Below are 17,059 nucleotides of genomic sequence, written 5' to 3'. Positions count from 1 at the left end.
TGTGGTTAGTCGCAAAGTGCGAACATGCCTGCAAAGATGTGATGATTTAAGGCATGCATTAATTTCATCCGCCATTGTTCCTTTTTGAAAGACCGGCAATGTTTGTCAAATCTCCAGCCAATACAACAGTGACTCCACCCATTAGTAAATCATTGCGTTGTTAGGGTAATTTTACCTCTCCTTTTATCAAGTCCCTTCAGATATCAGTGAGATAAGATGCTGGTTAACCAGGAGATCAGTAATCAAGACACAGACATGCCAATGTCAAGATGTATACTGAACTGTGCTCGTTTATTTCTGGCATACATTTATACATGAAAAAGCTTTTGATCTGGTTATAGAGCAGAAACACATGATTGATATTTTCCTGAGTAAATATAAATCTTCTGACAAAGCTAGTTAGTTCTCTTCATGTCACTTTTATGGGTTCTTATCAACTTTCACTGGAGCCAGTACTCCCAATGTCCTCATCCATTATCCCATGTCCTAGGCCTCCATCCGGGGTCTTTGAGATAGTTCAAGGCTGGAGCTGGTGATTACACTGAATGTATTTTTAAGGCAAATACCAAGATTTTTAACTCTTTCACATATCATTATTACCATCATCATTGAGAACCTAAAAATGCTCTCTCAGCGTCTTAAAAATTGCAGTGTTTGATTGAGGGCCTGTAAAGCATTTTTGTGTGACATGGTGCATTCATCCCATACAATGACCTGACATTGCTGCAGAATCTGAGCTTTTTCTGTTTGTTTAGTGATATTGCAGACGGGAGTTTCACTTCGGGCCAGATTAAGCGGTAACTTGAAAGCTGAATGTGCTGTTCTTCCACCAGGGAGCAAAGTTGGAGCAATTACAGAAGAGGCCACAGCAATAGCTATCTTGCAATGTACTCGAATTTTAGCAAGTAACAACTTGATGAGAAACGTCTTACCTGTTCCTCTGGGTGCATCCAGAAAAAATATATTTCCCCTTTTTTTTGGAACTTCTTCCAAGACATTGTTCCAGACATTACATGTCGTTTTCGATGATTTTTAGGTGTTACCCTCCTCGCCACCCCCACCCTTAGGAGTGCTAGGGGTGTCTTGCCCCCACAATATTTGTTGTCAGACTGTAAGTCATATGTGTACCAGGTTTGGTGTAAATTGTTTCAGACATTCCAGAGTTATGGTAGTTTTCGATGATTTTTAGGTGTTACCCCCCTCGCCACCCCCACCCCGTAATGAATTTCAATTTTAAATTTTTTTAGTTGCCTCCGTCATGTTTTAATACACTCGTATGCAAAATTTCATGAGCTTCGCTTGAAAAATGCGGATTTGTATAGAAAGACGGACAGAAGGACAAATTTTCTTATATATATATATATATATATATATATATATATATATATATATATATATATATATATATATATATATATATATATATATATATATATATATTATTCTAGGAAAAGAATTGCCACCAAGCAACAGCATGTGGGTGAGGCAGCAAGCCTCCCGAATAGGCAGAGGCTCAGCCAAAAAAAACCCCAACGGAGCAGTGAGAGTACACACGTGCACACTCGCGGTCACGTGGGCGCGCCAGAGCACTACTGATAAGATTTTTCGGAAGCTCGCAAACCAGTCCTAGAAAGGAAAAGTGTAAAGTAAAGAGAAAGGTTAACCCTTGAATCTGACCGTTCTGGCACCTTTAAATTGTAGAGAAAGACCAAAGACACATTTGTTCTTAACCAAGAAACAACACTTTATTAGAACTTTAACTGACAACTTATGGTAATCGTTTATATGCTGCTGTTAGAACTAGGAGAGAGAGAAGCTGGAAAAAACTTTGGCTCCAAAATTTAGGAAAGAACTGTGATGCCGTGTAATAGACTACTTCTGTTCCTTATTGGTGGCTGCCTGGGGCTTGTTTTGGTCACTTGCTGCACCTAGAGGGAGGATTGAAGGAAAGATTATTAATACCCAAACATAGTCTCCAGATGAAGCAACAGTCCTAGCAAAAAGGAGAAAGTGTGGGAGTTGTTGCTAGGTGGCAAACATTCTCCCTAGAACAAATTCAGTTTGCAAGTCATAGATTCCTGCAAACTTGTGTTTTGTTCAGGAGGCTTTCCACCTACTAACAGGTGGGCAGACTACAACATACCTGGTGGTTGCTCTGAGAAAAAAGATAATTTTTATTTCAGTTGGTCTCCAATAATGCTTAGCAGAGGTACAAGCTGAGAACCATCTAGCTGCCAGCATTATTGTCTGCAATGATATGCCGTTAGCTGCCGCTTTTGTGGCTGCTGCTCCCCATAGGGAGTGGTTTCTCAACTGGTTTGTATCTATCCCTGCCTCTTTCATGGTTGCCACAATCCATCCTATGATAGTAGAGGATCTTACCGAGCAAAAAGGTCTTCTACAAGTAAGGAAAAGCTGGGAGATATTGTCTCTCATGGGAGCTGTCGGAGCCAAGTAGGAGGATAGGCATGAAGCCACACAAAGGTCATATATAACCTCAAATTCAACTATGGGATAATTGAAAGAGGAAGTCTTAGTGTGACCTTTTTAGAATGATGTGGTACACAATAGGAGTTTGTGATAACCATGGGTCTAAGGTGTGTGTGTATAAGGGTCAGTTCAGCACATCTAGCTGCTATGGCTAGAGCCAACAAAGCTGTCAACTTACTGGATAAATAGCCAATGTTGGAGTCTGCCTCACATGAAGCTAGGAAGGAGAGAAAAGGCTTGATATCCCAAGTGTGAGAATATTTTGGTAAGATTGTTCTTGAAAGGTATTTACCTCCTTACAAACGAAGATATAGTTTGTTATCCGTTAAGTTTGGGATCAAAATGGCTAAAGCAGAACCGTATAATCTGATGGTAGCTGACGCTATGCCTGACATATTTAGAAGCTAAGAAGTCCAATGCTAAATGTATTAGTGATGACTAGTGAGAGGGATTCCTTTGAACGTCTGAGGTCAATCTCTTTAACAATTGCGCAGCATCTAGCTCTTGTTCGGGGCCTTTTGAAGGCATTAATTAAAGCTTTTGTAGGGATGCCAGGCCTATGTTTGTTAACAAACTTGTAATATTGCCATCTACATACATTGGGGAAGTGTCTCTAGTATGTCTAGGGTTCCCTAGAAGCAGTCCTTGGATAATCCTAGGGGAATTTTCGGCCCTATGCGTAACTGGCTAATCAGAGGGAACCTGATTTTGGATGATCATACAGGGTACACCACCACTATTTGAGGTCCACCCTGATTTTCTGAAGGACCTTTAGGAGGAGTGTAGGGGGAGGGAATGCATAGGCGTGAGTCAGATCCATCCAAGGGAAAGACCTTGCATTCATCCTCCATACTTCTTTCATCCATATTCTGGATGCAAAGCATGGGATCTGTGTCTTCATCGGGCTGGCAAAGTGGCCTATATCTAGGTCCCCGAAGGTGGGAACAATTTTCTGGAAGACTTGTCTTTTCAGTGCCACAGAATCTAGGGTAATTCTTTTGCGGGAAAGAGAATCTTCTAGTTTGTTCAGTTCCCTGGAGTGCAAGTTGCAGTCAGGATTCTATCTCTCTGAACTGCCCAGTCCCAAACTTCTAATGCTTTTTTGCATAGGGATATTGACTTGTTGTCCCCAATTCTGTGTATATATGATACTGCGGTTGTGTTGTCCAAGCACAGCTGGACGGAGACCTCAATCCATCAGGGAAGCATCTGTGGTGATTGTCCTAAATGGAGGAGCGTCTAGTAGGGGGTTAAGAGGAGGTCTTGGTAGACTGTCCCATTTGGACAGCTCTCTTTACTCTCCCGGAGAGATGGCTTGGTTCTGTCATTCTTTTTTCTTTTATAAATTAATGTGTCTGGTCAAGAGGAAGAAGAAGAGGAAGATACTGCCATTTTATGGGCTGTATGCCCCTTTTTACTACCAGCAAAGGAGGACATTTGTCGAGAATCTGTCACTGAAACATAAACTGTCCTCCATTTCAGCTGACAAAAAGTCTGATTAGCAGTGCTCTGGCGCGCCCACGTGACCGCAAGCATGCACGTGACCGAACGTGCACGCGATTTGTGGGCGTGTACGCGCGTCTTTTTTTGTCAGTGAAAGTGAAAATACTTTCACTTCCCTCTGCCTCTGCATATTCGGGAGGCTTGCTGCTTCACCCACCTGCTGTTGCTAGGTGGTAAGCCTCCCAACGAGCAAAAGAAGGTACTGTTACTCAGCAGCCATTCCGCTCTGAAAATGTATTCTTGTCCTTATACAATTAAACCTGTAATAATAGTACTGGTTCAAATCCTTAACCTTTTTCATTTTCTGCCCACTTTTTTGTTTTAAGTCTTTTAAAATGTTTCACCTAACCACACATTTTCTTGTGACACATCTGGCCTTGCACACATGGCATAACAGCTAGTGGCTTGCATAAAACTCAATATTGAACAGTAGGGGACTTAGGTGCAATAAGGAGGCGGAGGGTACAGGGCTGAGGTGTCTTCAGGTCCTATAATGCAGGTAGTAATCTGAAAATATTAGGTGGCACTTTTATGTTCTATTCATCCATTCTTCTGCAACTTATGTAGCTAGTGTCGGATGTAAGTGGTTTGTTAGCAAGAATCCTGCCAAGCAAAACGAATGATCTCGGGTCAGCACACTGTGCTGCTGATCGGTGTACCAAACACCTATTTATGTAACCACCGCTCAGTACAAGGCCAGTGGCAATTAAAAACAAACCAAAACAGAATACAAGCTTCCTTTCCCAAATCTTCAAAACAGGCTAGCACTAGACATCCAGGACTTGTTTTCAGTACAACAGGAAGACCAAGTGTAGGTCTGCTATAGTGGACAGGTGTCCTAGGGACCACTGGGCTGATAAAGTTGCTACAGGGACGCAATAAATTCAGTTTCCTCATCCTTACTGTTGGGAAGAACCCCAGAGCTTTTCAGTGAGAGGCTGATATGGGGAGGGGAGGGGAGGGGAGGGGAGGGGGCGGGGGGGTTTATCTGCATGTTGTTTTTTGGCACTCACAGAAGCAACAGCCCTATGCTGACCAGCCTGGGACTGGTTTTTACTAGGCTGGGAAAGCTGCACTTGTAGTATAAGTGATACTACAAGTGCAGCTTATACTCTCTAGCGCTGGGGCTAGTAAAATTTGGAGGCAAAAGCATGCTGTCCATTTTTTTTATAACTTATTTACATTACTTTAATCAGTGCCAGTCCTGTAAAACATATCCTTCTATTTGACATAATCTTATGTAGGTGCCAACTATAAGAATATATTTTGTTACAATGGGTATTATAATATATGGCCTGCAGGGATGCCACGGTTTCTGTGCAGGAGCGCCTGCATATTAACCCAGCAGAAATTGAACTAAACTGTAGCATATTGTAACATTTTCTTTACAGTGGCTATAGCAGTCTGAAGCCACTGCCAATAGATTTTCGTAACATATAGCAAGTGAGTTCGATTTTTGTTGTTATTATGCAGTCACTCCTGCATAATAAACGTTGTGTTGTGTTGCTTATGTAGAGTCACTGATTTGAAGACCAGCCAGGGGGCTTCAGGGGACAGGATCAATGAATGTAAATACTTTCCTGAGACAACAGGAAGTACTTTTGTTCAGGGCAAATGCATGTGAAACATGTAAATGCTTCTTAATTGCTTCTCATTGCTTTTACAATGTACTTGCATTGAAATTAATGTAAATTTCCAGTTGCATTGATGCGCCTCCGACACGGATATTAAACAAGAAGCATGTAGCTATGTACGCTCTCATATTTGGTACAGTGACTATTATTTTCACATTGGATTGAATATGCTTAACTTGCGTTAGAAACGCATCTTAAGCGCACAATTATAACACTAGTGTGCATGTGGCTGAACAGAGTTTACCATTAAAATAAAAGTTTCTACATTTGGAATGATTACATCATTTTTAAAAACTAGTCTTTGAATAAATATAAAAATTGGCTTTTTCTAGTTGTCCTTTTTGTGTCATTCGGTTTTAACATGCCTGGTGTATCATTTAAATTAGTACTTTTAAAGCCTATAATATAGAATATTCTATATTGCATTACTTACACTTGGGGAATTTCACATACACAGTTACCATAAATTGTTAATAAAAAGAAAATATATGCTAAAACCCAGCTAGTGTGAAATGTCTCTCCATGTCTTAGCACTGTGTGTGTAACTTGATACTTTCCAAAATTAACAGGACACTAATCAAATTATAGCCTCCAGCAGGTGTTTCCATAGCAGCCACCTTTTTAAAATACAGCTGCACATTATAAGCCTGGATTTAATGTATTTGGTTTATCTGCAAAGTGCTGTGTCCTGGTAAGTTAATGGGCAGACAGAGGGAGTGGTGATTAATGGAAATGATTCAGTAGGAAATAAGATCAGATCAATCTCTGCAGAGAGAAAGAGAAGAGTGTGTGGGTTTTTGTGCTTACTGGGTAACTTCAGCACAGTCCTCTAATTTTTTTTTACATTTTAATTAGTGCTTGGTCAGAGTTCCATCTACTGGGCTTCCCTCAGATCGAAGAAAGCTGAAGCATAGTTTTTGTTTAATGAAACATTACACACGTTCTGACTCTGTGGAATCCTCTGACCATAATTTGGGTACATTGAGGGCTGAAAGTTCTGGTCTGGGTGCAATGCTTAAAATCTAGCTCCCAATTGGAAATACCAGCTACCTGTCCTAATCTGCAAAGCCAGATGAAGGTGTCACAATATCCATACCGTCTAACATTTCATTCCTCGACAGGGGGTGTGGCCATGGTCATTCCTTCAAAAGGCTGCCTGGCACTGTAATGCATGAGGCTGTACATTACAAATGTCCCTCCCCTTTCAAACAATGCTGGTCTGGTGCACTGTACCCGTTCACCACTGTGAATAGAATATACCGCCCAACATTCCCACCCATGGGACATAATGTCCCCGGGCAGGACAGCGGGACAGAGCCCTAAAATTGGAACTGTCTTGCCGAAATAGGGACAGTTAGGAGATTTACAATATTTAGTCCTGCATATAGTATTAAAAGTTAAGTTGTAAAGATTTCATGCAAAGCCACAGGCAGGTGTAAAATCTACAGATTTGTATGTACATTTAGTTGGGCAAAAAATTTAAAACACCCGAGTAAACGAGAAACGCAAAGTATATTGAAAGCAAGGGCTTCTACACAAGTGTGGATCATACTTTAATTAGGCACATAATGTCCCAGGATGTTAATGGTCATTTATAGAAATACTGAACTGCTTTGGTTGCCTATAATTAGTACAGCTGCTGAAGAAGACCTCAGTGACTTTGAAAGTGTTAGGCTGACGGTCTGTTCACAAACTTGCATAACTAGTTGGCGGAGTTCTTCACCTTTAGCAGCCGCCTTTCCCATAGAGCTTTATACGCTCACCGGTACTCAGATGCCCCCAGGACTTAACTCCAGACGAAGTGCAAGTTTGTAATGCAGAACCATAGTGGCAGGCCAGCCGACAGAGTAGATAACAGCGGATGGTCAGACGTAAGCAGAGGTCACTAGCAAGCAAAATGGTCCGATAACACGCCAAAGGTCAGAGTCATCGGCAACACAGCGGGCTCCAAAGTACAGGCAAAATGGGTCAGGGTCACAGGCAAAATCCAAGGTACAGGCAGGGGTCATACACAGTAATCAATCCAAAAGGCTTTCACCACACACAGTACAGGAGCAGGTTAGCTGACAGGGAAACTGGACGCTATAACCGGCAGGGAGGCTCAGCCCTCCCTGCCTTAAATACAAATTGCAGCCAAACAGAGCCTAGCTCTGGAAATATCCACAGCCTCTGGTAATAAATAGTTAATTGAATTACTTAGCCCGCAGGCTGGTGGGGGTGCTGCGCATGCGCCCGGCTTCCTTACATTACCGGCGCTGAATGAACTAGTCCGACCGTTGCCTTAGTAATGGTTGGGCCAGGCCCGGAAGTGACGTCCTGGTCGTCAAGGTGATGGCCGGAACGCTGGGGATCACAGAGCGAGCCGCGGTGGCTGTGAACACAGGGTGATTGCTGGGCTTTATTTAGCAGGGGCTTCAGAGACTAAGGCATCTCAACTTGCTAATGACTTCTAAGCAAGCTGATGTTCACAAAGAACTCAGAGGAAAAACATAATTGGCAAAGGCCAGCAGTGGACAGGAGTGCATTCTTCAAAATTGTGCATTAAATTGAAGTGCAATGCAAAACAGATAAGCAACTACAGATCAAGTGACTGCAAATTTCAGTGAGCAGCTCCACAGAACAAGGGTAAGATTAATTTTGCTATGCATTAACTGCTCTTCACACCTGGCAATGAATATTTGCAAGTAGCAAAGAGCACAGGCAATAGATTGCTGAGCAGTGGAGGAAGGTGATTTGATCAGATTAATCATCCTTCACCATGTTCTTGACAAACTGATAAGTGCTCATGTAGTGCCAACTTAAAGAACCCTACAGCTCTACATGATTTTTTATTTTCCTACAGTGAAGGGCTCTGGTGGTTCAATTATATTGTGAGAAACATTTTCCTGGCAAACTTTGGGTGCAGTCGTTCCATTAGAAGGTAAGGCTAATCTTTGCTTAATGGTACTGAGTGATCATCTCTATCTCACGTTGCAGTGTTTCTTTACCATCGGGAGGGGTGTCTTCCAGGATGGGGATGTCCCCATCCACAGAGCACTTGTGGCGACACAGATTGTTGTCTGCAACCACCTCACCAGGCACCTCTCGGACAATTCCCTTCCTGACCCTCTCCAATCTGGCTTCTGCCGCCTCCACTCCGCTTAAACTGCCCTGACCAAGGTTACTAATGACCTCCTCTCGGCTAAGTCCAGGGGTCACTTCTCTCTCCTGGACCTCTCTGTATCCTTGACACCATGGATCAAACCCTCCTGTTACAGACGCTTCTTTCTCTCGACCCCTCTGGCTCTGTTCTCTCTTGGTTCACCTCCTACCTTGCCAAGTGCTCCTCTGTGTATCCACTTCTGGCTCACCCCCCCTCCCCTCAATCCTCCCCGTTGGAGTCCCTCAGGGCCTTGTTCTTGGCCCTTTACTCATCTCACTGTACACTACCTCCCTGATTTATCTCATCCCTTCTTTTGGTCTTCAGTATCACCCTTACGCCAATGACATTCAACTCTATATTTCATGTCCTGTATCTGACTGCCTTTCCACCATCTCCTCTTGGATGTCCTCTTGGTTTCTCAAAATTAACATTGCCAAAACCGAGCTCATTGTTTTCTATTGTTCTAGCTCTTCATCCCATCTTGATCTCTCTACCACTATCAATAACACAACCATTTCATCTGTTCCACAAATCTGCTGCCTGGGCGTCGCCCTCGAATCCTCCTTTTCTTTTGCCTGCACATTCAATCTCTTGCCCAATGCTGTAGCTTCTAACTTTGCAACATCGCTGCATCTGGTCCTTCTTATTTGAGGATGCCACCAAAACTGTCATTCATGCACTCATCGGTTTTAATTACTGTAACCTTCTCATCAGTCTGCCCTGCTCCCACCACGTTCCCCTTCACTCTATACTCAATTCGGCTGCAGACTTATCTTCCTTTCACAACGCTCTTCCTCTGCTTTCACTCTCTGCCTTCCCTTAGACTGGCTCCACTTCCCCTACAGGATCCTTTTCAAACTACTGACCTTCACCTACAAGACCCTTTCCCACTCCATTGCCCAATATATCTCCAACCTCCTCTCTATTTACACTCCCTCTTGTTCCCTATGCTTGGCCAGTGACTGTTACCTCTCCTCCACTCTGATCATCATCACCTCATCCCGCTCCAGAGTCCAAGATTTCTCCCGGGCTGCCCCCCTCCACTGGAACGACCTCCCACACTCTATCTAACTGTCCCCTAGTCCAGTGGCTCCCAAACTGTGCACCTAGGCTCCCTGGGTTGCCTTGGAGATCTCACAGGGGTTCCTTGGCCAGCGCCAGTGGTAGGCAAGGCAGGGGGCTACGTATTTATTTTGGCTTAGGGGTGTCTTGAAAACATTTTGGAGATCCTAAAGGTGCCTTGAACTGAAAAAGTTTGGAATCCACTGCCATAGTCTGTGCACCTTCAAACAGGCACTTAAAACTCATCTGTTCCTCAAACCCTACCAGCCATCCACCTAACCCTCTCACCCTGCTCGATCTTTTCACCTCTCTTCCCCTGCTCATTACTCGCTCTTCTTGCACTAGATCCCTTTCACTGACTCCTCATTGTGCCTGCCTTCCCCCTTAGGATTTAAGCTCTTACAATCAGGGCCCTATTTCCTCCTGTCTCTATACCTATTTTTTTTCTCCAAATCCACTGTACTAGCTATACTTGGAGTTTTGATGTTCCGGTATTATTAGTTTATTTTTCTGTACTCTTTTACCCTGTATGGTCGGTCCAATGTTTGCATTCTGTTTGGCGCTGTAGTAATCTTTTGGCGCCCTATAAATATATTGTTCACAGTCACCAGATTTCAACCTAATAGATGTGATTCCAGAATATCCCATAAATGCTCTGAGACAGGGTTTTCCACCACCATCAACCAGATGTAAAAAATATGGTCATAACCTACCTACCGGGATGGAAAACACATGAAAATTAATGGAAGTTAATAACAAGCTCTGCCAATCACACAATGTGACCCAGCTCCAAAAATTCCATTCACAATTGCGCCTATGAAAAATTCTAAATATATACTCGTACATGTTTGTATTATATTAATAAATTCAAAACCCTTGGGAGCCTATAAATGGTGCATCGGAAGAGACACAGCTAAATAAAGACTCCAAGCAAGCTGCTAATAGAAGGAGGTTACCTGATTGGCATGACCTCCTGGTATATATTTGTCACAAATCAGAGTGTGAGGCACAGATGGCCATTGGAAGGATTCAGAGGGAAGAACATCTAAAGCACAATTATATTCAAAGAATTTAAACAAAATGACACAATTAAGACCAATTGATCTGACTATGGCATGAATAAAATGATTATCATTACTAATACTGTATCAAGCAGTCAGAGTGCTTGGAGCCTATACAAAAACTATTAGAGAATAAAATAATATTTTAGAATTTATACAAAAGTATAGAGGCATCTGAAATTATCGAATATTAATTTAGTACTTTAATTACATTAAGGAAAAGAACAAATCATTCTAGAAAATGGGATGTTCATAAGGGACTATTGATAAATAGGTGGTCACAGAAAATGAATAGTGTAAATATTAAAATAATTTAATACATTAAAAAATGTAATATAGCATGCACACATTCTAAGTGGACACTTTTTTTTTTAAGTAGACCTTTCTAGTATTTGACCCTCCTTTGCCACCAGTACAGCCTGAATTCTTCATGGCATGGATTCAACAAGGTGTGCCAGACACATTCCTTAGATTCTGGTCCATGTGGACACGATAGTATCGGACAAGGGGAAAAGATTGCTCTTGACCATGTTGTATGCTTTCATGCAGGTACACCTGCCAGTGCAAATATCTAAAGTGGCCACTGTGTGTGTGTGTGTGTGTGTGTGTGTGTGTATACGTGTGTGAAAATGTTTTTTGTGATTGTCTATAAAAAAAATGAAATGGTATAGCATTTCCTGGCTTGTGGTAGACTTTACTAGAACTTGGGCATCTCATCCTCTCTGATATATCCCTACTTAATCCATGTTAAAAACAACCTTTTCTTTTCCTTGTACCTAACCAAAATCCCCTCCTTTTTTTTTTTTTTTTTTTAGCTGTTTTATTGTATTAGAAAACCTATAACTATTACAGGTATGAATAACATGAGCGCAACCTTGTTAGGGCGTGTTTAGTTATTTGTAAATTATAACATCTATGGTATAGTAGTTTGTTAGTAACAATTCTCACATGGTTACAGTTGCATTGATTTTTAACAATAATTATGTATATATTATATTCTGCAACTTAAAAATAGAGATTTAAGAAAATGCTATAGCATTTCCGACTCAGACAATTGCAATTGACTTCTATTAATCTGAGCAATCCTATAAAAGTAGATCGCTTCATATTTTTGTGAGAAAATAGGAGTGAAATACAGAATTTGATCCTTTGCAGAATGATATAATTGTTGGTAGGTGGAGCAATTTCTTTTCCAGTCCCTCCTCATTCCTGCATCTCCACTCTGTTACCTCTGCAGTGCAGATCTCCTCGACAAAAGAAATCTACTAGAAACACACCGCTCGTACTGTATATAGTGAACTTGGTACTAATCCTTTTTGGGGAGAAACGCTGTTACTAGCCAGATCTTTCCCAGTGAACCTCGCAGGTAGCTGCACAAAGGCTGGATTATCTTACAAACAGTAAACAGATGCATTTGCGTCATTGGTGTCTTTGAAAGACGACTGAAATCGGCAGCTGTCACCGAGGCTGTCCTTCTGCCTGTGGGATTTAGCAAAGGCTTTACACGCTCCTAGATGAGACAGGAGAAACTAACTTGCAGCCTGCGGCGAGGGGGCAGATGCTTGAAAAGGCAAAATGCGGGAGGAGTGGGCAACATTCTCAGCAACGTGCTCAAGAAGAGGAACTGCATCTCCAGGACAGCTCCCCGCCTGCTATGCACCCTGGAGCCAGGTGAAGTCACAGCCTCTCATCACCCTGTCTCTGGCGAAGCAGCCCAGGAGTGCTTGACATCCACATTTGGGGCATCATCGGGAGTAGGCTTAGAGTGCACCTACCTCTCAGTCCCCATCACGGAGGCGTGCAGCTGTAGAATATCTGCTTGTGTAGTCGTGTGACATGGGTGTATTGAGTCATTAGTCCATCTGCGTTGGAAGGAGTTATTAATCATGGCATTACCCTGCCTTAAAAGCATAATCGGCTCAGCACCAGTTGCATAGTTATGTTTCTATATTCTAATCCAGTGAAGACAGAGGCAGGGAAGAAGAGACGTGGTTCTTGTGGATGCTTGCAGGATGAATTTGCATGGTAGCGAATCTCATAGGGGAGAGCGCTTGTTATGTTCTGCTTAGTGCTTATTTCCCTGCAGAAACATGGCAGTTCTTAGTCTCCAGTGGTCGGTAGCAGGGGTTTTAATTGCATGTCAATTGTGTTTTTTTTTAAAATATTTTTATGAACTTGTTGAACTCCCGATTTGATATTTATGATTAAAAACAAAACGAGAGATTGTAGTTCGCGTGCAGTGATTGTGGTGTTAATGGTGTGATTCCCCCGCTGGTTGAAGACAGTGTTTCAGCACTGGACAGCGCCCCACTACCTCTCTACTCCACATTCATGCTACTGATTTACTGAATACCGTAAAGCACTGCCGTATTATTACTGTCGCCTCCATGCAGTCCGTCCCCCCACCACAACACACCCGCAAGTCAGGGGGATAGCACCCTTCGCTGTAATTCGTTATTGGTTTTATTTCTTTTGTTAACTAGATAAGTAAGCTGAAAGATTAATAAAATCCATAAATAGATGCACTTTATTATTATAACTGTGGCAGTGTAGTGTTCATTTCAATTACTAGATGGCTAAATGTTTTATTTTCCTCTAGGTGTGGACACAAAGTTGAAATTTACACTTGAGCCTTCATTGGGACAGAATGGCTTTCAACAGGTATGGTGTGCATGCTTGTGTATATAAATTTTGTGCTGTAATCAATAGCTTTTTCTACACTGTCCTATCCTGGTTCTCATCCTACCTATCTAATCCCTCTTTCAGTGTTAATTTCTCTGGAACAAGCTCTACGCCGCTTCCTTTATCAGTTGGCGTACCACAAGGCTCAGTCCTAGGTCCTCTAGTATTCTCTATCTACACCACTTCTCTAGGAAAACTAATAAACTCCTTTTGGATTTCAGTATTATCACTATGTGGATGATCTACAATTTTATCTATCCTCTCCTGATCTCTCACCATCTGTGTTGTCTCGCGTTACTGACTGTCTTTTTGCCATTTCATCTTACTTGTCCTCTCACCAACTCAAACTCAATCTCTCAAAAACAGAATTAATAATATTCCCACCCAACAATAGAAGATTACTGCCTGACATTTCTATTTCTGTTGACAGCGTGACCGTAAATCCCACCCCGTAAGCGCGCTGCCTAGGTGTAATCCTTGACTCACAACTATCCTTTGTTCCTCACATGATCTCTATAGTTACATCATGCTGCATACATCTAAAAAACATTTCCAGAATACGTACATATTTCACACAAGACACTGCAAAAACTTTAATTCATGCACTCATCTCCTGCATCGACTATTGTAATTCCCTTCTTACCGGTCTGCCCAAAATCAGACTCGAGCCCGTACAATCTATTTTGCACAGAGCGGCTAGATTGATTTTCCTTGTAAATTGTTTTACATCTGCTGAGTAACTCTGTCTTTACATTGGTTGCCTATTTTTCAACAAATACAATATAAAATTCTTCTACTAACATACAAGGTCATCAACAAAATTACACCAACATACATCTCCTCACTTGTCTTAAAATATCTCCCAACTCGACACCTTCGTCCTGCACAAGATCTGCGTCTCTCTTCTTCTCTCATCATTTCCTGCCATTCTCGGTTACAGGACTTTTTTCGGGCTGCATCCACTTTATGGAATTCACTCCCTAGCACCACAAGACTTTCCTCTGTTCTTCAAGCATTCTCTGAAAATCCACCACTGCAGACAAGCTTATAGTATTCCTCTACCACCCTTTTAATCTCCCTAGGTTACCCTATTATCACCCTCTACACAGCTAACACAAGACAACAACCCTCTCACCAACATAGTTATGTGACTGAGCATACAGCCCACTAAATACTTTGTGACCTTTGCATTCTAGCTGGACAAATATTCAGTATGATGCAGCACTTACCCTTGTGTATCAAACCATTGTCCCATAGATTGTAAGCTTGCGAGCAGGGCCTTCTTACCTCTACGTCTCTATGTATTACCCAGTATTGTTTTATTACTGTTTGTTCCCAATTGTAAAGCGCTACGGAATCTGCTGGAGCTATATAAATAAATGATGATGATCCTAAAGATCTGCCATAACTACTGTATAGATTGAGAGTCAAATGTATTAGTAATTATATAGAATCTAAAAGCATTTATTCAGCAAAACAGTATTATTCATTATTACCATGGATTTAAAAGGTTCCACAGTGCTCTGCAGCAATGTACAGTGAGTAGAATGGAGCATACATACAACTTAGACAGAATAAATGCAGATATGAAAACACATGGTACAGGAGGCACTGCTCAGGAGATATACAATCTAGTGGAGGTTTGCTATGGTTGCTGTGAACAACAGGTTGCTGTTTTTAACAAATTAATATGATAATGTACCCCTTATGACACCTGGTTTAAATATTGTTGTCATATCAATATGTTTTGCAGCACTCTACCATAAAGTGTAATTTATGTTTTAGGCTTCACAGCTTAAAATGGTAATTCAATTTTAAAAAAAAAAAAAATCTTCATTAATTAAGGAAATTTTTTTACATATCACTAGTCCAACTCATCTTTGCAAGGTATGGGACAAATGTGTTGTTGTTGTAGTTTTTATTATTGCTATTATCACGGTGTGTAAACAAAAAATATTTTTTATTATTATTATTGCAGTACAGTGTTAGCCAGAAAAACCTAGGTGATGTTAAATACTTTAGTGTCAAAAAAGACAAAAGTATTATAGGAGTGATACCTTTATTTGCTAACCAAAAAATGTATTATATTTGCTAGCTTTCAGAGCACAGAGGCCGCTTCATCAGGCAAGTTTACAAATGAATGACTGAGAAAAAGACACAATATTTAAGAGCTGTTAAAACAAGAAATTTGTACGGGGGGAATACATCATCAAGATAAGCTAATGTAATAAAAAAGGAGGTTTTTGTTATAAATGGAAGAGTAAAAGTGCTACGAGTTCAGAGGTCTGCACTCTGATGTGGGGTGTGAAGTGTGTCCATGTAGTAGGTCATAAATCCAGGTGTTAGATTGAGTCCTTTAGTCAATGAATGGAGTGTTCTTATCAGCTTGAATTCCCATATTTTTCTCTCCCTGTTATTTTTAAAAAGACCTTTCAGTATTAGGACTTTTAAATCTGTCATACTGTGTCCTGGTCCAGAGAAGTGTCTACCCATGGGGATGTCCAGAGTTGTCTTTATTGTGTGTCTGTGTAAATTCATACTGGATACAGTTGCTGATTGGTCTCTACAATGTAATTTCCGTAGGGCACTTTGTACACTTTATAATGTACACCACATTGGAGGATGTACAGTGATTTTATATTCTTGTTGGGTATGTGGACTGTGTTTGTTGGTAGGACATGGGTGCAGATTTTGCATTTTTTTTGTTTTTGCAAGGAAAGGTAAGGTGCCAGTCTCTGATGGTGATGGGAGGGCACTTCTAACGAGGAGATTTCTTAAGTTGGGAGGCTGTTTATATGAAAGGAGAGGTAAATCTGGGAATATTTCCTTCAGTCTATTGTCTTTCTCAAATATCGGTTGAAGGTCAGCAGCAATTTTCCCCAAGATGTTCATGTGGGGATTGTAAATGACCACTAGGGGCACCCTGCTGTTAGCCTCCTTTTGTTTGTAATCCAGGAGGCTACTCCTTGGGATCCTTGTGGCTCTGTGGATCGGTTCATCTATAACTATTGGATGGTATCCTTGTTGTAGGAATGTATTTCTCAGTGATACCAGGTGTTTTCTGTCTTCACTGTCCGAACAAATCCGAATGTATCTCAGAGGTTGGCTGTAAATGATGGACTTCTTTATGTGTCCTGGGTAAAAGCTGTTCCGTCTCACATATGCTGGTTGGCCTGTAGGTTTATGATAGCCTGATGTTTGTATAGCACTGTTTTTATTGTATAAGGTCATGTCCGGGAAATGTATCTGAGATCGTGAGTAGTTGAGTGTGAGTCTAATGGTTGAGTGAAATTCGTTGAAGTTTTTAGGGAAAGTCAGCAGCTCATTTTCAGAGTCAGATTAGTAGAAAATCATCAATATAACAGAAGTATTCTAGAGGTTTCATTGTGCAAGTTGATACGAATTCCTCCTAGTTTAGCCATGAAAAGATTAGCATACTGAGGTGACAGCTTGCTACACATGGCACTTCCCATACACTGCAGGTA

General features: G+C 41.4%; 1 protein-coding gene across 4 annotated transcripts in view; it reads left to right on the top strand.

Annotated features, from left to right (window-relative positions):
- TBC1D30 (TBC1 domain family member 30) overlaps nucleotides 1–17,059 on the top strand; it is a 75,689-nt gene that overhangs the window by 28,497 nt on the left and 30,133 nt on the right. For 2 of the 4 annotated variants that reach the window (XM_075209452.1, XM_075209450.1), the window contains exon 4: nucleotides 13,492–13,553. In XM_075209452.1, coding sequence (XP_075065553.1) covers nucleotides 13,492–13,553 — 62 coding nt within the window. Of the gene's footprint in view, nucleotides 1–12,096; nucleotides 12,564–13,491; nucleotides 13,554–17,059 lie in introns of those variants that run through there. The other 2 variants (XM_075209453.1, XM_075209454.1) reach the window with 2 other exon arrangements.

Source organism: Mixophyes fleayi, chromosome 4 (assembly GCF_038048845.1).
Source record: "Mixophyes fleayi isolate aMixFle1 chromosome 4, aMixFle1.hap1, whole genome shotgun sequence".
NCBI lineage: Eukaryota > Metazoa > Chordata > Amphibia > Anura > Limnodynastidae > Mixophyes > Mixophyes fleayi.
The sequence above is the reverse complement of the archived record's forward strand: the minus strand, read 5'-3'. Positions and strand labels throughout refer to the sequence as shown.